Genomic DNA, 21,055 nt, shown 5'->3' with positions numbered 1-21,055 from the left:
GTGTTGCATTTTATTTCTAAATTAATTATTTATATCTTTAACTTTAATTTTTATGTTGTAAAGGAACTTCAATCTCAGAAGAAAAGACTATGCAGTATTAAAGATGTCGAACAAGACGATTCCTTTGTAGAAGTTCCTCAAGTATTTTATATTTAAATAATTAGTTTAAAAATAGAAATCTTACTAATATTTGTACTTCATGTTGCAGGATTTGTTTAAAAAATTTGCCAATGAAGTTGTTGAATTGCATTATGAAACTGTTGACTTAGCGAGTGACAGTCAGTTAAGTGCTGAAGTCGTTCCTCCTGGACTTAAAAGAGATTTTGCTTCACCACCACACACAGTCGATGATGATGTTCCATTAAGGGTATTAAGGAAAAATATCAAGATCGAAAAGGAAGTTTTATGAATGATGATTTTTGATGTATTTCTATCACTGTTGGACATTTCTATGACTGTTTTTAATTTCTATTCAGAATATTTTATGATGTATCAGTACATTTTGAGTCTGTTTATTTAATATTGTTGATTTCATTATTCGACGTTATCCTTCTATTGCGTAATTACGTTACGTTATAGTTAAAAAATGTTAAACAATTTTTGTGTAATTACTATAATGGCTTATTTTTTGGAAGAATGTTGGGCACAAAACTTACAGGTTTGTGAATTATTTTATAAATTTATAATTATTCCAGATATTACTTATCAACTTCTATATCTGATATGTTCTTCTATTTTTTTTTTAAGCTTATTGCAATAATTTTTTGCTTTCAAAGGATGTATTATTACAGGTATGTATATTTTTTAACACCCTTTTATATATATATATATATATATATATATTTTAATAGTTTTATTGGGAGAAGTCATATCATTTTAGGTTTTTTAAACCATATAATATATTTCTCATTCTACTCACCTAAATTTGTTTAAACTAACTTATTTTTAATTAATAAGGTGCATTAAATAGCTGTAAGAATTGTGGTCTTTCATTATCCCTTATACACTCTTTACAATCTTTCTAGGTATTTCTCTTAGATATGGCAGCAATTTATTATTTCAATATAATATATAATATAATAATATATAATATATAATATATATAATATATAATATATGCAGGTAATCTTTTTATCTTCTATTCATGATTGAGTTTTTTTTTTTCCTTTCTAAATAATCAATTTTTTATTATTATTTAGTATTATTATTCATTATTAATTATTTATTCCTCTCTTTATTATTGAATATATTGTTTCAACTGAAACGTCATGTTGTTTGAGACAATAGATATAAAAGGGTCACGATTGGTTATAAATACGTAAGACACTTGGCTTTTGTTCACTCAGAATCCTACTCTTTTGTTCTTTCTACGTTCCTATCTTACTATTCCCTACTTCCTTCATTGTTCACTATCTATTATTCACTTCGATGGATTTTAGTGCTGAAAAAATTATGAAACTTGATACACGAAGTCTTTTTTCATCAATGTACATCCGCAGAAAAGTAAAAAATTTATTTCTTTTCTTCAATACCTACTTTTTTTATCAATGCATTTTATTGACTTTTATCAAATCTCCTCGCACTCATCAAATGTTATATATAACACTGTGCAGTTAAAATATAAATATAAATTTCATATAACTAAATAAAAATATACTTTAAAATAAATATCCCAAAGTTAGATTTTTTCAATATATTACATATAATTGGAGTTATAACTTTCGTGTACCACAATGCAAATTTGTTAGAAAAATAATATTTTGATACTTCTTAAAAAAAATTACAATTCACTTTAATAATATAATAATATATATATATTTATATATATTAAAATTTTAAATTAAAAAATAAAATAAATATTATTAAAATATTATTCTTTTGAATTATAAAATGAGTGATTTTTATTTGATGTATCACCACTCAAAACTTCCTCACGCGCGAGAGTTTTGGAGAGTGTATTGGAGTGATGGGACAATGCAAAGAGTTATGTGGGTGTCTTGGAGTGGCTTAAACATGCAACTAAAAGTGCCCAAATCAATATTTAAAACCTGATCCAAATAGTCATTATAATAATTAAATAATACAGGAAATAACATAAAAAAAACACGATTTTTGTAATATTAAAAACCAAAACCAAAATAACAAAACGTATTTTAGGTTAATTTAAAAAAAAGTTAAATTAGTATTGTGTTAGATGATTTGTAATGATTCTGTTCAAACTAATTTTTAACCAATTTTTTTTATTCTATTACTTACTAGTTTTTTTCATATTGATGATATAATTATACGAATATCTAAGTTTTTATTTAAAAAAAAAATAAAAAATTCAAATAAACTTAACTTTTTGTATGGTTTAAAATTAGTTTATTTAAGTTGAAAATAAAATATTAGATAAGTTGTGAGAGAGCTTTTACAAGTTTACATATAAACTAATTTTATTTTATACAAAAACTAAATTTGATTTTGTTTATAAGTTCCTTTTTTTGAAAAAATTAAGAAAAACTCATCAAATTATATTCTTAATTAATGATTTATTTGAACAGCAATCCAAAAAGTAGGCAGCACTTCCATGGGAGTCAATTTACTTAGATAACAATACTTTATTTCTGCACTTTTTTTTTCATTATTTTGCCTTTTGTTTTGTTATTTGTTGTAAACAAAATATATATTCAATTAAGTTTTATGATAAAAAATAATTAAGATGAGAACGAAATCTAAAAGAAACTATTTTTGAATAATTAATATTTTATAGTAATTGCTGTAAGTGTTATCCTTATCAACGTATCTTCGTTTATAAAATAAAAATAACAATTTTCTGCATAAAAGAAAATTATACATATTACATTAGAATACATTTCATGCAAAGAGTGTGTTGGTGCTGTGGAAATATATGAAAATAGAAAGTATGATTTTTCGTAAAGTGTGATTTAAAATTAAACTAAAATGCAACAAATCAATAATATAGTTAATAACTCCTAAAGCCAAAATGAAAAATTAAATAAATGTGAACAAGATGTGGGGAGAGAACTAAAACAAAAACTAAGTAGAATAAATAAAGCCCACACAGATGTGGGCTCACCAAGATTGGGCAAGTCTTGCTAATGTATACCTGAAAGAAATATTATTAATTGTTATAAACAATATAATATATAAAAGATTTATTAATTGAAATTTTAGCATTTATATATCATGATAATATTTCATAACCATTTGTTTATCAAAATATATTTATTTATTTTTCAAATTAATTATTTTTTTAGTTAAATTTAATTGAGTGCTAATGGATTGGTTGTCAAACTCTCTCAATAATATAACGTAAGTTTGGTTCAGGCAAAGGAACAGAAGAGAAAATTATGAGGAAAAAGGTTTTAGAAACACTACACTTAACATAACAAAATAAAATAATAACAAATAATTAATAATATAACTTTAAATTACATATTATAAAAATATTTTTTATTTTACACTTTCCATTTTTAATTTATTTTTCATTCTTTTTTTTTTTCTATTAAATCAACTTCTTCTACCACTCATATTCTGTCTTATTTTTTTCTCTCCCTCTTTCAATCCTCTGTTTATTTTCTCACAACCAATCGAAGTAAAAATGTAGTAAATGAAAGATGTTGGTTTGTTCACCTTTCTGAGTACTGTGCATATATAAGCTGTAATATTACAGTCTCATGAAACCTTTTGTTATGTAGAAGTGTGTCTCGTTGGTGGGTCGGGAGCAAGAAGAAAGTGAAGTTCGCAGAGAATACCGAACCAGTTACACATTTCAAATTCTAAGTGTTTTTCGCTTCCATTTTATCCACCGTGTTCCTTTCCCCACCAACTCAACCTCAAGGAAAGAAAGGGCTTTTTTTTTTTCCTGCGCTGAAAGGAGGCTTGGAAATGGCGTCAAGAGCACGACAACCCAGAAAGGTCCTTCATTTCATGCTTTCTAGTTCATTTTCCCCTATGTCTCATCCTCCTTATTTTTTTTCCTAATATTTCTGTATTTCTTTCGTGATATGTTTATCAAGTTTTGTTTTTTTCTTTTTCTATTGTTTAAATGTGTTTGCCAGTGTTCCCTCTCTTAATGGTATTTTCTTTTGTCTGCAGAGGATGACGGGTTTCACGCGCAAGGATGCTGCCCTGGACGCAATGCGCCAATTTGGATTTGGGATAAAACTAGTTCGAGAAACGGTTGACGAGCTTCTCGATGTTGGTTTTCTCTTCTCTTAAGATTCAAAGGAAAAAAGTGCTAAATGCTTCGTTTTTATAGTTATGGTTTTCTTTTAAGCTGTGGGGTTGGATGGGTTTCTTCAGGTGTATGGTGGACCTCAAGGATGGCCCTTTATTGAAGAGACCTCTTACAAGCTCTTAATCGAGACCTTGCTTAGCAAACAAGAAGATTCTGCAGGAAAAGATAAGGTAAGAAATTTAGCATCTACTGAATGTACAGTTAAATGAATTTTGCGAAAAATTTCTCGTCAATGTTACTTATTTTTTTAGTGAAAGTGATTGTACTTTATTTGTAGGATGGTGTTAATAATGTGACACCATCTGCTGGGATTTCTGATATTGGCTCTTCTGGTTCTGGAATGGTGTCTGAGGACACTGTAATGCATACTAGAGATGGTTTGGACTTATCTACTCAAGCCAGATATCAAGGCAATGCATTACCTGGTAATTTTATTACATCCTCTCAATTACACCCATTTGAAATATGTTAGCATAACTCTTCACTGCCATCAACAGTTTTAGCTTCCTGAACTTTCAATTCCTACATCAGGTTGGTAATTGGTATTATGGTATATCCCTTTGGATGACATCCATAAGTATTTTTCTTCACTAGACTTATTATCTGGTATTTATAATTTATTAAACTGAACTAAATGAGATACAAGTTGAAGTTTCTTCTGTAATTCAAAACAAAAGTTCTAAATTCAAACACAGAACAGTTTTGCTGCTTAACTGCATCACATTTGAAAAAAATGTCTAATTTCCGAGTAAGGGTAAAGAAAAACTTACTCTGACTTTTCTTCTGGTTATGCTAAATCTGCCAATTTGTCTCTAGATGTTGGGGATGTGGCCTTGCAAGCTGCTGGAGAAGGACCTGAACAAGGCATGAACGAGTCAAAAAATGAGCAAAAGCCTGCATATAATGGCAAAAGAATCAATGATAGCACCATTGTCAACAAAGTTAAGAGCACTTCTGACAAGGCTCCTATGATTCAATCTTCAAAAGCATTTAATCATCTTCCAAGTCACAGGCGTGAAGGTTACTATGGATGGATTGGTAATGGTAGTGACGAGGATAAGGAATATGTCCAGTTTCCAATTCCACAATTATCTGAACAAATTGAAAAGATGATTGGGCAGTATGAAGCTCCTGAAAGTAGCAGTAGTAGAAGGCGCCAGAGTAGATGGGATGAAAAGCCAGAATGCATGTAAATGAATCTCTTGGCCATTGTAAGTAAGCTAGGGTCATAAGTATCAACTTGTATTATTCATGAGACATTGAAGATGTCTCAATTGATTTATTTTTGTTACATTGTCTAATATTAACTTCAGTTCCTAAACAAAAGTGCAACTAAATAGTTCTCTCACTAATAGTTAAAATTTTCCGTGTTCTGTTCTGGGCAAATGAAGTTGAAATCTAAACTATGCAGTAGGACTTTAATCTAAATTATATTAAGAAAAATTCAACACAGTAGTCAATACATAGATGATTTTTAAGTATATTGACAAAAGTTTAATTTCTATGTTTTGTCAAAAGATGTAAAAGCAACTTTAGTGATCTATATGTTTTTATCGTTTAGTTTTATGATTATCTTCTAAAAAAACAATTATATTAATCTTAACAAGTTTTGAAGTTTTAAGGAAGATTACAATATTAAATATCTTGATTTATAAATAATAAATTATCATTCAAATCTCCAGAACAATATAGTTATTGTTAAATTTATACAAAATTTATTAGTTTTTTTTCCTATTTATATGAAATGAAAGTATATCAATTTGTTGAGATAGTATTTTTGTTGTGCTTCCCTGTTTTTTTTTTTTTTTATCGTAGTTGTTGTTCTTTTTAATAAAACATGGCTATTACAATAATTATATATATCTTTAGGATTGTATACGATAATAGGACAAAAAATTCTCAGGACAAACGCGTGCCCTGTCTATATTCCACATTGTAAATTCAAATAAAAAATAAATTGAATAAGAAAAACAAAAGGATTCTATCTAGTCGTTTAATCCGCTTAGGTGTCAAACGCTGATTGGCTTTCGGAACTTCGCCCGCTTCGTATTTGTCCCAGAAACTGCAGAAAATATCATGGCGCAGGTATTTAAGAAAAAATATAGCGGATAATTGGTTCCTCTTTGTTGCCACTGCTTCATCTTCTCCACCGATTTCTTCAATCTTCATTCGTTTCAATGGCGCTAGGGTTTCATCTCAATTAGAGGCACTGCTCGCTCCAAACGGAACCATGAGTCTCTCGCTAGCAGCTCCTTCAGCTTTTCGCGGGAATCTCCTCCTTCCTCTGTCGCGCTGTACCTCTTGCTTCGAATTTGATCTCCGTTTTCACCACTCCCGCGGCTTTCCTCATTCGCGTCGTCGGTTTACTTCGTTCAAGTTGTTTCGGAACCCGAGGTAGGTACGAGTTTTTTTTCTTTGTTGCGGGAATCGTTCCGTTTTCCGATTGTTACTGACTTGGCTTCAAATGCTGTTGCGGTTTTCAACTGGAATAGATCCAGCCGGAGGAGAGGGATAGCTTGTAGTGTTACTGAGCCACAGAACGGCAACGACGAGAAGGTTCTTTCCGTGTGCTACCTGTTTCTGCTTTTTTTAACTCCTTTTGTTGCTGAATTTATCTTCAGGAATCAGCATGTTCGTTTTAGCTCACATTAAGCTTCAGAAATTGAAGTGTGATATCATGAAGACTTTTGACTTGAATTCAATTTAACTTTCCATTATTGATATTTCTTGCATGGTTCTCTTTTTGGGGTCTGCTAAGGAATGATAATAAGACAATGCTTAAGTAGTATTTAATACTTTTAATATAGTGTCTGTGTTTTGTATATAATAAATATTTTTCGTTAAATATTTTATTTTAAATTTATTAGTCAATGTGCTGATGACACTCGTGAACATTTACTTGTCTTTATCAACTTAGCCAAAGGCTATAGGCTTACCGCATTTCAGCACAATTTGATGAGAGTCGGAACTCCCTAATGATATGTGATTGTGAAGGAGAAGTATGAGGATGAGTTATACTGCCCTTACGTTCCATTAATGGTCTATAATTTCAATTTATGAAAATACCAAGAGACGGATAAAATTGAAATACAGAATGAATAACTTTTGGTCCAAGAGCCAAGGAACTAGGTTTTCTTCAGCTATGGTAATCTGTTGAGTCTCGTAAATGAAAAAAAAAAATGTGTAAGGGATCTTTGCTTTACTTTAATGGGTCACATGGATAGATTCAGACAAAAATTTAATTCAAATGAACAAATTTCTTTCCTTAAGAACAACTCATGTTGAAATAGAGATAAAGGGGGTCAAAAAGGCAAAAATTGTCAATTGCAATATGGACCTTTCAGCAAATTTAAATTCAACATAATTTAATGGGTTATGTTTTTGTTATTTGGATAAAAATAAATATGATTTTTTTCCTTATATTGTTTGCACTTAAACACAATGTAGACATTTCTTTCCTCTTCATACTTTTACCTTGACAATATGCAATTTTTAATTGACCTAGGAGAACGAAGCATATAAAAATGGAGAAACACTACCTTCGGAAGATTCCTCTGAGCAAAGTATCTCTCCACCTGTAGATGGAGAACAACTAAATGAATTTAGTGATGCAAATAAGGATCAGAATGATGTGCAGGTGATGTTTAGCTTAGTTAACTTCCATTATAAGTTTGATCAGATACAGATATGTTGCCAAAGTTCGTTCAGTATACTCACACACGCACACCCTTTTCGTTGTTCATTATCTTCTTGTTGAAGACTGCTATAAAGGCTGTTACTCACGAACATAATGTTCTGAAGAATTTGTCGTACGCAATTGATTTCGTTTCTTATTTACTTACAATGTGTACTTTTTTTTAAAGCTATGATAAAATGTTTTTGATAAGTCGGCGTCTCTGCAATTTGTCAGAACTAAATCCTTAAAATGGGACCTAGTTTTTTACAGTCTGATTGTATCAATTTTGTATGCTGCTATAATCTCCTTAATAAATATTATAACTATTCCTTCATGGACTCAATTTTAGTTTGAGTACACAAAATGAGAAAAGATGAAAAAAAAAATTGTCATTTGAAGTTAGGAACATTATATGATAGTTTTCTTATCTCTCATTCTCTGGGCTTATGGTTAAAACAGAATGTGGATAGCGATGAAGTTGCCAGTGGATCACCTCTGCCAGGTGTGAAGGTGATTACTTTGTATTAAGTATTTCCTCCTTCAGAAGAGGCATTCTCCTTTTTTAATTTTTCCTTGTTTCTGTTCTTTATGTTTTCTAACAGCCTCAGCCTCTGAAGAATTTGTCGTACGCAATTGATTTCGTTTCTTATTTACTTATAATGTGTACGTTTTTTTAAAGCTATGATAAAATGTTTTTGATAAGTCGGCGTCTCTGCAATTTGTCAGAACTAAATCCTTAAAATGGGACCTAGTTTTTTACAGTCTGATTGTATCAATTTTGTATGCTGCTATAATCTCCTTAATAAATATTATAACTATTCCTTCATGGACTCAATTTTAGTTTGAGTACACAAAATGAGAAAAGATGAAAAAAAAAAATTGTCATTTGAAGTTAGGAACATTATATGATAGTTTTCTTATCTCTCATTCTCTGGGCTTATGGTTAAAACAGAATGTGGATAGCGATGAAGTTGCCAGTGGATCACCTCTGCCAGGTGTGAAGGTGATTACTTTGTATTAAGTATTTCCTCCTTCAGAAGAGGCATTCTCCTTTTTCAATTTTTCCTTGTTTCTGTTCTTTATGTTTTCTAACAGCCTCAGAAACTGGATGAAGCAATACAAATTCCCAAGGAAGCAATCGAAATTCTTAGGAACCAAGTTTTTGGCTTCGATACTTTTTTTGTAACAAGCCAAGATCCTTACGAGGTGTGAGCCTATCTTTCCTATATATGTATTTTTCCGTTTGTGAAGAGGTCTTGTATGAAGATTGGGTCCTTCTTTTCTGCCAGGGTGGAGTGTTGTTCAAAGGAAACTTGCGAGGGCAAGCTGCTAAAAGTTATGATAAAATCTCTAAGAGATTGAAAGTATGTAATATTTTCTGTTTCTTTGCTTAAGTGGTTTTGTGAGCGATTCCAGTTTAAATCAGTGTCTGAACTATATTTATGCATGATTATTATTGTAGGATAAATTTGGAGATGAGTACAAGCTTTTCCTTTTAGTAAATCCAGAGGATGATAAGCCAGTGGCTGTTGTAGTTCCAAGAACAACCTTACAACCAGAGACAACTGGTACTTGTCTTAGCTCTTGCAACATTGTGGATCAAAAATTCTTTTTTGTAAAGCTCATGATTTGTACTTCTGGTGTTACTTATAATGGCAGCTGTACCTGAGTGGTTTGCTGCTGGAGCTTTTGGACTGGTTACGGTTTTTACCTTACTTATTCGCAATGTTCCTGCTTTGCAATCCGATTTATTGTGAGCTGTTTCCTTATGCCTTAAATTGTCACTTCATACGCTGTTATCTCTTAGGCAAGAGTGTAGTGTCACACCGAACTGTTTCATGTGCTTTGTTTGCTATACTGATACAGTTCTGTATACTCCTTCGCTTGAGTAATAAGTTCAGGGAAGTATCACAAATACATTGTTTAGGTAAACAAATTTTTATCTTCCAGGCTGTATGATTCTTAAATAGGATGGTCTCATAAAATAAATTAATTATTGATGAATTGTTGTCTGCCTTTCATAGGAATAAATCTTTATTTCTTGTTGTCATTTCCCTGATTGATTGATTGTTTCATATTATAGATGCTTCAATTTCGTATGCACATATAACCATAAAGTGAATTTTAGATGTCATTTGGTTTAATAGAAGTTTTTTTTTCCTACTTTTAATTACAAAAAAAAAGTGGCATTTCCCACATCGTTTCTCGTTTTAAAATACTTTAACTAGTGATGAATTATTGTCCAGCTTTCATAGGAATAATTCATTAGTCTTGTTGTCATTATCCTGTTTGACTAGTTGTGTCATATCATAGATGCTTCAATTTGGTATGCATTTATAATTATTAAATGAAATTTAGAAATAGCTTGGTTTAGTTAAGGTGAAAATAAGTTTAATTTCTTGTAATTAAAAGTGAAAATATAAAAAAGGAAAACAGAAGTTTTTTTCGAACCAAATGGCAGTGTAAGTATTGTCCATATATTATAGGTTCTAATTACTGCAAAAGTTTAGATTGGTGTGCACAGGCTTAGCACTTGATTTCCATTTAAAGATTTATATTCTTAAATGTCTATGAATAACTATTCTACATATAAGAAATTTTTTGTTAGTTTACTTCACATTTTGATGTTTCACCAAATTACTAATTTTAATGTTCCAGATCCGCTTTTGACAATCTGAACTTGTTAAAGGATGGCCTATCTGGAGCCCTTGTTACCGCACTTATTCTGGGGGTACATGAACTTGGTCACTTTTTAGCTGCCAAAGACTGTGGAGTTAAACTTGGGGTCCCGTATTTTGTTCCTAGCTGGCAGGTTATAAGATAAAATTCTTTATCTTCTATCATTTTTTTGGTAAAAAGATATTTCTTCAATTTAATGACAATAATCGAGGGTATCATGTTTTTCATCTGGTATGTATTAGTAAGACCTTTTGGTACATTTTACAAAGTAGGAAAATAATCACTGACAGACGCAAAGTTGACTATGCTCATGGCAAACTTCCTCCCTTGATTAGAACCTCAGCTGTGATGCCACTATTGGTAATCACAACCGGAAAATAATCTCTTCTAGAAGAAGCACACCTTCTCATGCAATTTTTTTGAAAACAATTACAAATCCTTTTGTGAATTTCAAACCCTCTCATGATACATAACCATCCAAGTCCCCCATACACCTAAGAAATTTATTGAGTTGTGATGACAACTCTCAAATCAACTCTGTATTTTATTAGCAGTTTCTTATTTTTTCCTTCTTCATGTTATTCATGTAGGACTTTGATAAATACCTACTAACATTATCGGTGTCTGAAAATGGCGGCATTCATCTTAATTCTCCTAGATTGGTTAATATTGTGGAACTTTGGGGATGGAGTTATGTCTTTTCTTTGTATGTTTATTGCTAACTAATCTAATATGGTATAATTTGGTGTCAATATTCAAAACGGACAATTTGCTGATATGTACAATTAGATATTGGCAAATGGCCAAATTTTCTCTCGTTGATATGTAGAGTTTCTAGCATCTTAACAAAAGAAACAGAAATTCTGATGCGTAATTTGGTCGGCAGATAGGCTCCTTTGGTGCCATTACGAGGATAAGAAACATAGTACCCAATCGCGAAGATCTGCTCAAGGTTGCAGCTGCTGGACCAATAGCTGGCTATTGCTTGGGTCTTTTGCTTCTTCTTCTAGGTTTTGTCTTGCCTCCCAGTGATGGTATTGGTGTTGTTGTTGATGCTTCTGTGTTTCACGAGTCGTTTCTTGCCGGCGGTATTGGTAAGCTACTCACTCTAGTAAGCATAAAGAAATTTAGATAGAACTGTGTCTGCATTCCTTTTTGGGTTTATCAAAATAATTTCAAAGGAGCATTTATTTGCTATTGTTACTACTACAGAAGAGCAACAAATTAAATCCCGTGGCTGCCCGATGTACTTGATACTTTTATCAAGATGTGATAACAAAGTTTATTTACTTTTCTAGCAAAGCTGCTTCTTGGTAACGTTCTCAAGGAAGGAACTGCAATTTCTATCAACCCTCTTGTGATTTGGGCCTGGGCAGGACTCCTTATCAATGCCATCAACAGCATTCCTGCCGGAGAGCTTGATGGAGGGCGAATTTCTTTTGCCCTATGGGGAAGAAAGGTACAAGATTCAGTAATATTTTTGAACAAGGAAAACTCTTACAAGCAAAGCTTGATTTGTCAGTATCATGATAATATTTGACTAGTTTACATCACATAATTGCTTCCTTTGTTTCCTTTACATGAAGATACTGACTTTCAGTCTATTCCATAGGCTTCATTACGCATCACAGGAGTTTCAATTGCGTTGCTGGGACTCTCGTCACTGCTTAATGATGTTGCTTTCTACTGGGTAGTTCTCATATTCTTCTTGCAAAGAGGTCCAATTGCTCCACTCTCTGAGGAAATAACTGATCCTGGTGAGAAATATGTTGCCATTGGAATAATAGTTTTGCTATTAGGCTTGTTGGTATGCCTCCCATACCCTTTCCCATTTACCGACGAAACCCTCACAAGTTTCTAGACATAATGGCCTCATAAACTCTGGCAGTGTCGCTTTAAACTGCTAGAAAATTTTAAAACTGAGTAGAAGGTAGGATTTTTGGTGAATTATACTTTCAACGTTGGCTCATGCCGGGTGAATAATCAAACGTCAATTTTTTAGGCTGCAAACATCCTAGTTTAGTTATTCATGATTCATTAACAATGAACATTTTTTTTTAATTTTAAATTCCAGTTTCTCACAGCGTACAATGGATGGAAAATGGAAAAAATACTTTAAATTTTGAAAGCAAGATATTTATCATGTTATTTTTAAAGTTCAAGGATTACCCGCGTTTTACATTTTGTTTGGCAAAAGTTATATAAGTTAGTTTAAGGTTGAAAAGGTTAACTCTGTTTCGGATGTAGTTTTCTAGTTGAAAAAGGGAAAGTGGTTAAAAATGAGGTATTACATTTATCTATTTAAATAATAGATAAATGTTTTTATAAATCTTAATTTATTTTTTAGATAAAAACATTCTTGAGCAATTACAAGCTTAGTTTTTAAATTAATCTTAAAGTTTTATAATTTTTATTTATACTTAAAATTGTTGTAATTATTTTTTTGGTTTCATTTTTTTTATATTTCTCAATCTTATATTTTAAAGTATTTCAATTAAATTTAAAACGAAAATAACATGATAGACATTATAGATAAGCACAGTAATTTAAATACGTATTGCTTAAATGGTACTCTGACTGTATATTAATATCATAAATGTAGTGTTAAATAATAAATAAATACGTAAACAATGAATAGTTAAAATAAACTGTATAATACAAAAAATATGTAGACCAGATAACAAAAGCTAAACTTGAATAATAGAATTCCTCCTTGGGTAAAAATAGTAAAAATAATAAATATTTTAAGGATAGAAAATGATAATTCTGAAACTATAAGTTAAAATGTTATTTAAAGTAGCATCTTACAAAATACTACATAAAATGACAGTTATTTTTCTTCTAAAATAACACTCATAATTTCTTCTAAAATATATTTTACTCTAAAATTTAAGAAAAAATCATTTTTTATCAACTCTTATTGATATATCAGCTAATTACGTTTTGTTTATTAAAAGAAAGTTGGTATACTGTGTAATAATTTTATTAAACCTCTATTTTATCTTTAAAAAATTAAAATAATATGAAATAGGACGAATATTACGTTGTTGAAAACTAGGGCACGTATAAAGGGCACACGTGTAACTAAAGTAAATAAATTAAATATGAATTAAAATGTAAAGTTGTAAACTAAAATCGTAAAAGTTATCTCACTGGATTGATTGATCTTGAACCTAAAACTCTAATTATTTAAGGATATATGTTCCTCTACAAACAATAAACTTGCAAAATTATATTGATTGTACAACAAAATTAAACTTACAATTTAAAGTTAACTTAATAGTTAACTTTATCAAATATTTCTAAATCAATAATTTAATAAAATAACTATAAGTAAAAATCAGATTTTAGTTATTTACCTTTTAACAACTCCGTAATTACTTTTTGTGAAACATACCTTCAAAAGTTTCAAAATTTTGTTTAGTTTGCAAATAATTTTTTATTTAAGTCATAAAAAATTACAAAGCTTGTTCCATTTTATTTTTTTACTTTAAAATATTTGTATAAGAGATAGGTAAAAACATATTTTAATTGTTTTATGTATTATTATTTTTAGTTTAATTTAGATACACGGTTAATATATCAACAAAAATAACTATCTTAAACTTGAAATTCAAAATAATTATTATAAATTAAATATCTTATATTTTCTTGACATATTTTAAGTCTAAACATTGATATTGTAGATAGAGATAAAATGAAGGGTTTTATATTAGTTCTACTATACTTTTTTTAATCGTCACAGCATCTTTTTATGATTAAAAAATTTCATATGCAAAATAATAATTTCATATTATATAAATTTTTTATTCTACTCTATTATAATGATAAAATTAAAATTTGAAAAGAGTTCAATATCTCATACACAATAATTAAATATAATCACGAATAAGGTTGAACTTGTGAAAGAAGTTTGGGTGGACTTGTGTGCGTAAGCAGCAGACAGAAATTAAAGTTTGGGTGGACTTGTCTCAGTCACCTTTCGGAGAAAAACTGTGAAACTTTCCATACAATTAGCTTTTAATTGCCACCAACCAATGTTTTATAATGTCAAATTTGCCACTTCATTCCTATCTTTTAAAACAGTAATAAAATTAGCTTTTAATTCCATTTTCTTCATTATTTAATAATGCCTTTTTTTAAAAAAAAAACAGATTTTTTATTTAGTTTATATTCGTAATTTTTATTTTATTTTTCATTTTAATATCTAAAATTAAAAAATACAATTTTAATAAATTTTCCAGTCTTAAATATATATATATATATATATATATAATTAGTTAAATTATTCCTTTATAGAATAAATTGTATAAATGCGATAGGTCTAAGCTTTAATTAGATCAAAATAAATCTAAACAAAATTGGTAATTGAAATAAACATCAAAATTTAAAAACTTAGTAGTAAAAAACCAAAATTACTTATTAAAATAAAAATAAAATTAATATTTAACCATTTAAACATACAAATTACTCACCCAAATATATTTTGGGAATGGGGGCAAATAAGAAATCGGGACTTTAATCATTTCAACTCTAGTTCTTTTACCACTTCTTGAAACAAAACCAACGTGTATTTTTTTCATTTTGATTTGTTTTTTTAGGACGAAATATAAACCTAGTTATAGAATAAATTCATTGATATTATACATCCTCTCACATACATCAAAAAATTGAATCGTAATGTTTTTTTTTTTCATTATGAACACTATCTAAGCTTCATCGAACGCTATATATACATTTTTATTTTTGAAAGTTGTTTAAAATAATAATAATAATATTTTTTATGTATGTATATTCTGTTTTGCAGTTTTTGTGTATAGACAACTGTACATATATTAGTGGATTCTCATATCAAATTATGTTAGGCCAGGTGTCCTTTTTTTTGTTGTACAATTTTTATTCCAAACATTCTTCTATTTCTTCATACATTTCTCTCTACTTTTAAAGAAACATAATTTTGATGAAATCATATTGCTAATTAGAAGTTTCATTTAATTATTTTTCAATAAGCATAACGATCTCTAATTAGCTCACATCAATTTAATTTACTTGATAAACAAAGTCTGATATGTTTCATTTTAAAAACAAAATGAAATTATGAAAAATTAATAAATATATTTTTTTAAATAATCAAGTCAATGCAGTGGAGAAAAGTTTAGTCAACAATTAAGTTATGTAATAAATGACTTAAGGTCTATGCAAAAAATAAAATAAAAAAGTCTATAAAAGATACACATTTCATGTTTGCACACTCCATGCAAGACAATGGCTCTAACTGTAATAATGATTCTTCTGAGTGTTGTTTCACAAACCTTGGTGAACATGGCACCAGCTACGGTTGCTCTTGTTTTGAGTTCAGAGAATGATAAGGTGGCTTTACTTGCTTTGAAGAAGAAGCTTACCAATGGAGTGCCTAATTCTCTTCCATCATGGAATCACTCTTTGCATTTCTGTGAGTGGCAGGGTGTTACATGCGGACATCGCCACATGAGAGTCTCTGTCTTGCACTTGGAAAATCAGAACTGGAATGGTACTCTTGGACCATCCTTGGGAAATCTAACCTTCCTCAGAGGCCTCATTCTTTCCAAGATCAACTTGCATGGTGAAATTCCAACACAAATTGGTCGACTAAAGAGGTTGCAGGTTCTTGACTTGAGCCACAACAATCTAAATGGTCAGATTCCTATACACCTTACCAACTGCTCTAAACTTGAGGTGATTAACTTGTTGTACAACAAACTCTCTGGAAAAGTTCCCTCCTGGTTTGGACTTGGATCCATGACACGGCTTAATATGTTGCTTCTTGGTGCCAATGATCTAGTTGGTACTATTCCACCTTCCTTGGGGAATCTTTCATCCCTCCAAAATATCACGCTTGCAAGAAATCATTTGGTGGGAAGTATACCACATGTGTTGGGTCGGTTATCAAATTTGAAAGAGCTGTATCTTGGTTTAAATTATTTGTCAGGAGTAGTGCCTGATTCTCTTTATAATCTTTCCAATATTCAAGTCCTTGTTCTCGGGGAAAACCAGTTATCTGGTACTTTTCCATCAAAAATGCAACTTGCTTTTCCAAACCTTCGAGCATTCTTCGTTGCAGTGAACCAGTTCAGTGGAACTTTCCCGTCTTCAATATCCAACATCACCGGATTGCAAGCGTTTGATATTTCCTCAAATAGTTTTAGTGGGCCAATTCCTTCCACTTTTGGAAGCCTAAATAAACTTCAGTTGGTGGACATTAGTCGCAATAGTTTTGGAAGTGGCAGAGCTCGTGATTTGGATTTCCTTTCCTCTTTAACCAATTGTACTCAATTGAAGATACTTCTTTTGGATTGGAATGAATTTGGTGGTGTGTTGCCAGATCTCATCGGCAATTTTTCTACCCACCTCACTTCGCTTAGTATGGGGTTGAATCAAATATCTGGAATGATACCTGAAGGAATTGGACAGCTAATCGGTTTAACTGACTTCATCATGGAAGATAATTATCTAGAGGGAACTATTCCAGATTCAATTGGAAGGCTTAAAAATCTAGTAAGATTGGTTCTGCAAGAAAACAAATTTTCTGGTAATATTCCTACTGCCATTGGTAATCTTACTATGTTGTCTGAACTTTATCTGCACACAAATAGATTTGTTGGAGGCATTCCCTTAAGCCTCAAATACTGCACTCGAATGCAGTCATTTGGTGTTTCCACCAACAACTTGAGTGGGAATATCCCTACTCAAACATTTGGCAATCTAGAAGACTTGATAAATCTTGACTTATCCAACAACTCTTTCACTGGTTCCATTCCTTTAGAGTTTGGAAACTTGAAGCACCTTTCCCTATTACATCTATACGAAAACAAGTTGTCTGGTGAAATTCCCCAAGAACTTGGAGCTTGTTCCGCATTAACACAACTCGTGCTGAGATCAAACTTCTTTCGGGGAACCATACCTTCGTTTTTGGGCTCTTTAGGATCCCTGGAAATGCTAGACCTTTCTAACAACAGCTTCTCTGGCACAATCCCTGGTGAACTACAAAAGTTGAGTTATTTGAATACTCTGAACTTGTCTTTTAACCATCTTTATGGTGAGGTTCCTACAGGAGGTGTCTTTAATAATGTTACAGCAATTTCACTCATTGGAAATAAGGATCTCTGTGGGGGAATACCTCAACTGAAGCTTCCTGCATGCTCTAAGTTGCCCTCCGAGAAACACAAGTGGTCTTTTAGAAAGAAACTCATCCTCATCATTGCAATTGCCGTTGTTGTTGGTTTGGTTACTTTGACACTGTTTATCAGCTTCTATTTGTTCAGGAAAAGGACCAAAACTTCATTGACTTTATGGTCTCCGAAAAATAGGTACGTGAAGGTTTCTTATGGAGAGCTGCATAAAGCAACCAACGGATTTTCTTCATCCAATTTGGTAGGGTCCGGAAGCTTTGGTTCTGTATATTGTGGATCTCTTCTCCCTTACAAAAGACCCATTGCTGTCAAGGTATTGAATCTTGAAACAGGTGGGGCATCAAAGAGTTTCGTAGCTGAGTGCAAGGTTCTAGGAAGGATCATGCATCGGAACCTTCTCAACATCTTGACATGTTGTTCAAGTATTGATTATAATGGTAAAGATTTCAAGGCTATAGTTTTTGACTTCATGCCCAATGGCAGTCTAGAAAGTTTGCTGCACAACAACGAAGATCTCGAGTCTAGAAATTTCAGTCTCAACCTTGAACTTATGCTAAACATTGCTCTTGATGTTGCTAATGCATTGGATTATCTTCATCATGGATCTGAGCAAGCTGTAGTTCACTGTGATATTAAGCCAAGCAACGTTCTTCTTGATGATGACATTGTTGCTCACTTGGGAGATTTTGGGTTAGCAAGGCTCCTTCATGTGACCACGGGACATTCCAACAGAGATCAGGTTAGTTCCTCTGCAATTAGAGGAACCATTGGATATGTTCCACCAGGTAAAGTGTTTCTCTATCCTTTAAAATGTTACCTATCTTTTTGAATTACCTAGTGCCAACATCAACATAAATTATCTTATTGACTTTGTGTTTTGTTAAAGATAAATTATTTTCATTTGGGTATAGTTTATTACTGATTACTCTCTAATTTTGTTATATGTATTTAATTTGTTGCAATAAAAAAATGGTTGTGGAAACAGAGTACGGAACAGGGTGCAAAGTATCAGCAAAAGGAGATATCTACAGCTACGGAATTGTTGTGCTGGAGATGCTGACCAGAAGGAAACCTACTGATGCCATGTTTGGTGAAGCTCTAAGCCTACACAAATTCTGCCAAATGGCAATTCCAGAAGGAATCAGTGAGATAGTAGATCCACGTTTGCTTGTGCCAACTAATGAAGAAGGAAGAAGGGTGATGGAAAGCAAAATTAGGGAGTGTTTGGTGGGCTTTGCTAGGATTGGAGTTTTATGTTCTGCAGAATTACCTGATGAGCGAATGGACATAAAAGATGTGGTACTGGAGTTGCACACAATCAAACAGACACTGTGTCACTAAATCGGTAGTTACAATAGTTTAATTCTTAAATCCATCTCTAATGTGTTTTCTTTCACATGTTAATGTCCTTTCAACTCCTTCAATTCCTACTTAGTGCTGTAATTTGTTGCTCAATAATAAAATAAGGATTTGAAAACAAGGTAATTTTCAAAATTCGACCCGCTTAAAAACGGACTGAATATATATATTATATAATTATGAATTATATAAATCGACAATAAATATGTATGTGCATAAATATGTTTCAAATTTTTCTAAGAGCAGAATATGTTTTTCATGACTGGTTCAAAAGACTTTGTTCTTTATTTTTATAATCATAATAAAAATTTATATAATAAATTTGAGTTTTTTTAAAAAATATTGTATTTATCCTTTTTAAAATTGTTTTAGAAACGTGTTAGAATGGTCAGAAATCCAACAAATATTTTTTGAATTGAACACTTCACCAATAAAGTGTCGTACGAGTGTTGACACCAATACGTATGTCCGATATGGATACGCTATTTAAGAGAAGTGTATGAGTTCACCATATGAGTTTCATTTTCTTATCATAATTGTTTCAATTTTATATTACTAAAAAACATAATTTATTTAGTATTTTATTTTAAAATTTATATAATTATAATTTATTCATTGTGATTCCACATAATTTTTTTAATTTTTAATTTTTATTAATATATGTTTTCTTTATTTTAATTTTTAAATAGATATTTAATGAATATTTGAACAAATGAGAATAAGATATAAATTTCATCCTTCCAAGTACCGAAAATAAAAATAAATATAAAATTTATATTGGAAATAAAAGTAAGTATAATAAAATGTGCAAATTGTTTTATCTAATTGAAAGTGGAATAATATAATTATGTGAATATGAATGTAACTGGGTTAAGTAAGGAATACATAAGTAAATAGGGGACTCTTTTATGAATTAGGTTCATTTTTACATGATAATTAGTTACTAAAATTTAGGTGATTAATTTAGATATATATTTAAAAATTATTTTATAAATTTTTATTAATAATAGAAATAATTTTAAATATAAATAATTTTTTAATTTCTAAATTAGTTTTAGTTAATATAATAATTAATTATATTTTTTTTTTAAATTTAATTATTATTTAATAATTTTTTTTTAGTAGATTGAATATATGATGTAAATCTTGACCTATTTTTGAATAAGGTTTTATTTGATAAGACCAAATAGAGTATAAGAAAATGTTATTTTTTGAAGGACCATGACAAAAGATATAATGACGACCTTGCATTTAATGCAAGTGGGTGAAGTATATAGTATTTTATAAGAGAATGTAAATTTTCTCTAAGAATTCAAAATAAATTCTCTTGTGACATTGATAGAAAATATCCATCAAAGAAAGAAAAATATAAACTAATTGACTTAAATTATTTATGATGTATAAATAAACCAAATCAACACATTTAAGAAATATCGATTAATGTGAAACATAGAAGTGTTGGAAGTTAATTTTTCACGTTTGAACAAAATAATTGTTGTCAAAGATGAAGTATTGAAAGATGAATTTATAAACGTGTGATTAAATCAATTATAAGAAGAGGTTATTTACTGAAGGTTCAAGAAATTAATTGGAATGTCAATATAATTATATAAGAAAAATTAAGTGTTGAGAGAGGAGTGTTTGATAATTCAAAGAGAAAATTGCTTGTTTATTTTTTTTTATAAAAATATAAATTTTGATATAAAATCCAATCTAAATATTTAGATTTGAATTTTCAAATTGATTTTTATATAAAATATGGATTTAGATTATGAATTTTATTTGGATTTGGATATATATATTACCAGCCTTAATTAGTGGTCACCACTTTTATGGATTTCTTTCACAAGTTTTTTTATCCTTAATAATTCATCTTTATAGTCATTTATAACTTTAAGAATCATATTTAATTTTTGTAGTACGGATCTC

General features: G+C 30.3%; 3 protein-coding genes across 3 annotated transcripts; all 3 read left to right on the top strand.

The window, feature by feature from the left end:
- The first annotated feature begins 3,539 nt into the window (after positions 1–3,539).
- LOC137824361 (uncharacterized) lies at positions 3,540–5,616 on the top strand. The gene is made up of 5 exons (XM_068629990.1): positions 3,540–3,921; positions 4,102–4,203; positions 4,309–4,413; positions 4,521–4,668; positions 5,060–5,616. The coding sequence occupies exons 1-5, from the start codon at positions 3,892–3,894 to the stop codon at positions 5,434–5,436; spliced, it is 762 nt and encodes a 253-aa protein (XP_068486091.1). The 5' UTR covers positions 3,540–3,891; the 3' UTR covers positions 5,437–5,616.
- Positions 5,617–6,321: 705 nt separating this feature from the next.
- Positions 6,322–12,608, top strand: LOC137823397 (probable zinc metalloprotease EGY2, chloroplastic). The gene is made up of 13 exons (XM_068628511.1): positions 6,322–6,637; positions 6,736–6,799; positions 7,749–7,880; positions 8,379–8,429; positions 8,872–8,922; positions 9,015–9,125; positions 9,209–9,283; positions 9,382–9,487; positions 9,579–9,672; positions 10,578–10,731; positions 11,485–11,692; positions 11,897–12,057; positions 12,211–12,608. Exons 1-13 carry the CDS (start codon positions 6,474–6,476, stop codon positions 12,457–12,459), a joined length of 1,620 nt encoding a protein of 539 aa, XP_068484612.1. The 5' UTR covers positions 6,322–6,473; the 3' UTR covers positions 12,460–12,608.
- A 3,221-nt stretch (positions 12,609–15,829) lies between these two features.
- Positions 15,830–19,247, top strand: LOC137826143 (probable LRR receptor-like serine/threonine-protein kinase At3g47570). Its single transcript, XM_068632009.1, has 2 exons — positions 15,830–18,552; positions 18,753–19,247. Exons 1-2 carry the CDS (start codon positions 15,864–15,866, stop codon positions 19,106–19,108), a joined length of 3,045 nt encoding a protein of 1,014 aa, XP_068488110.1. The 5' UTR covers positions 15,830–15,863; the 3' UTR covers positions 19,109–19,247.
- Positions 19,248–21,055: the final 1,808 nt, after the last annotated feature.

Source organism: Phaseolus vulgaris, chromosome 8, assembly GCF_000499845.2.
Source record: "Phaseolus vulgaris cultivar G19833 chromosome 8, P. vulgaris v2.0, whole genome shotgun sequence".
Classification (NCBI taxonomy): domain Eukaryota; kingdom Viridiplantae; phylum Streptophyta; class Magnoliopsida; order Fabales; family Fabaceae; genus Phaseolus; species Phaseolus vulgaris.
This window is presented reverse-complemented; position numbering and strand designations above follow the sequence as displayed.

Bases quoted from the DNA above. Each gene is read 5' to 3' on its own strand.
- LOC137824361 (XM_068629990.1), top strand. From the start codon at position 3,892: ATGGCGTCAAGAGCACGACAACCCAGAAAG. The intron at 3,922-4,101 runs GTCCTTCATTTC...TTTTGTCTGCAG, and splicing joins GAGCACGACAACCCAGAAAG to AGGATGACGGGTTTCACGCG. The intron at 4,669-5,059 runs GTAATTTTATTA...ATTTGTCTCTAG, and splicing joins TCAAGGCAATGCATTACCTG to ATGTTGGGGATGTGGCCTTG.
- LOC137823397 (XM_068628511.1), top strand. From the start codon at position 6,474: ATGAGTCTCTCGCTAGCAGCTCCTTCAGCTTTTCGCGGGAATCTCCTC. The intron at 8,923-9,014 runs GTGATTACTTTG...GTTTTCTAACAG, and splicing joins CACCTCTGCCAGGTGTGAAG to CCTCAGAAACTGGATGAAGC. The intron at 11,693-11,896 runs GTAAGCTACTCA...TTACTTTTCTAG, and splicing joins GTTTCTTGCCGGCGGTATTG to CAAAGCTGCTTCTTGGTAAC.
- LOC137826143 (XM_068632009.1), top strand. From the start codon at position 15,864: ATGGCTCTAACTGTAATAATGATTCTTCTGAGTGTTGTTTCACAAACC. The intron at 18,553-18,752 runs GTAAAGTGTTTC...TTGTGGAAACAG, and splicing joins CATTGGATATGTTCCACCAG to AGTACGGAACAGGGTGCAAA.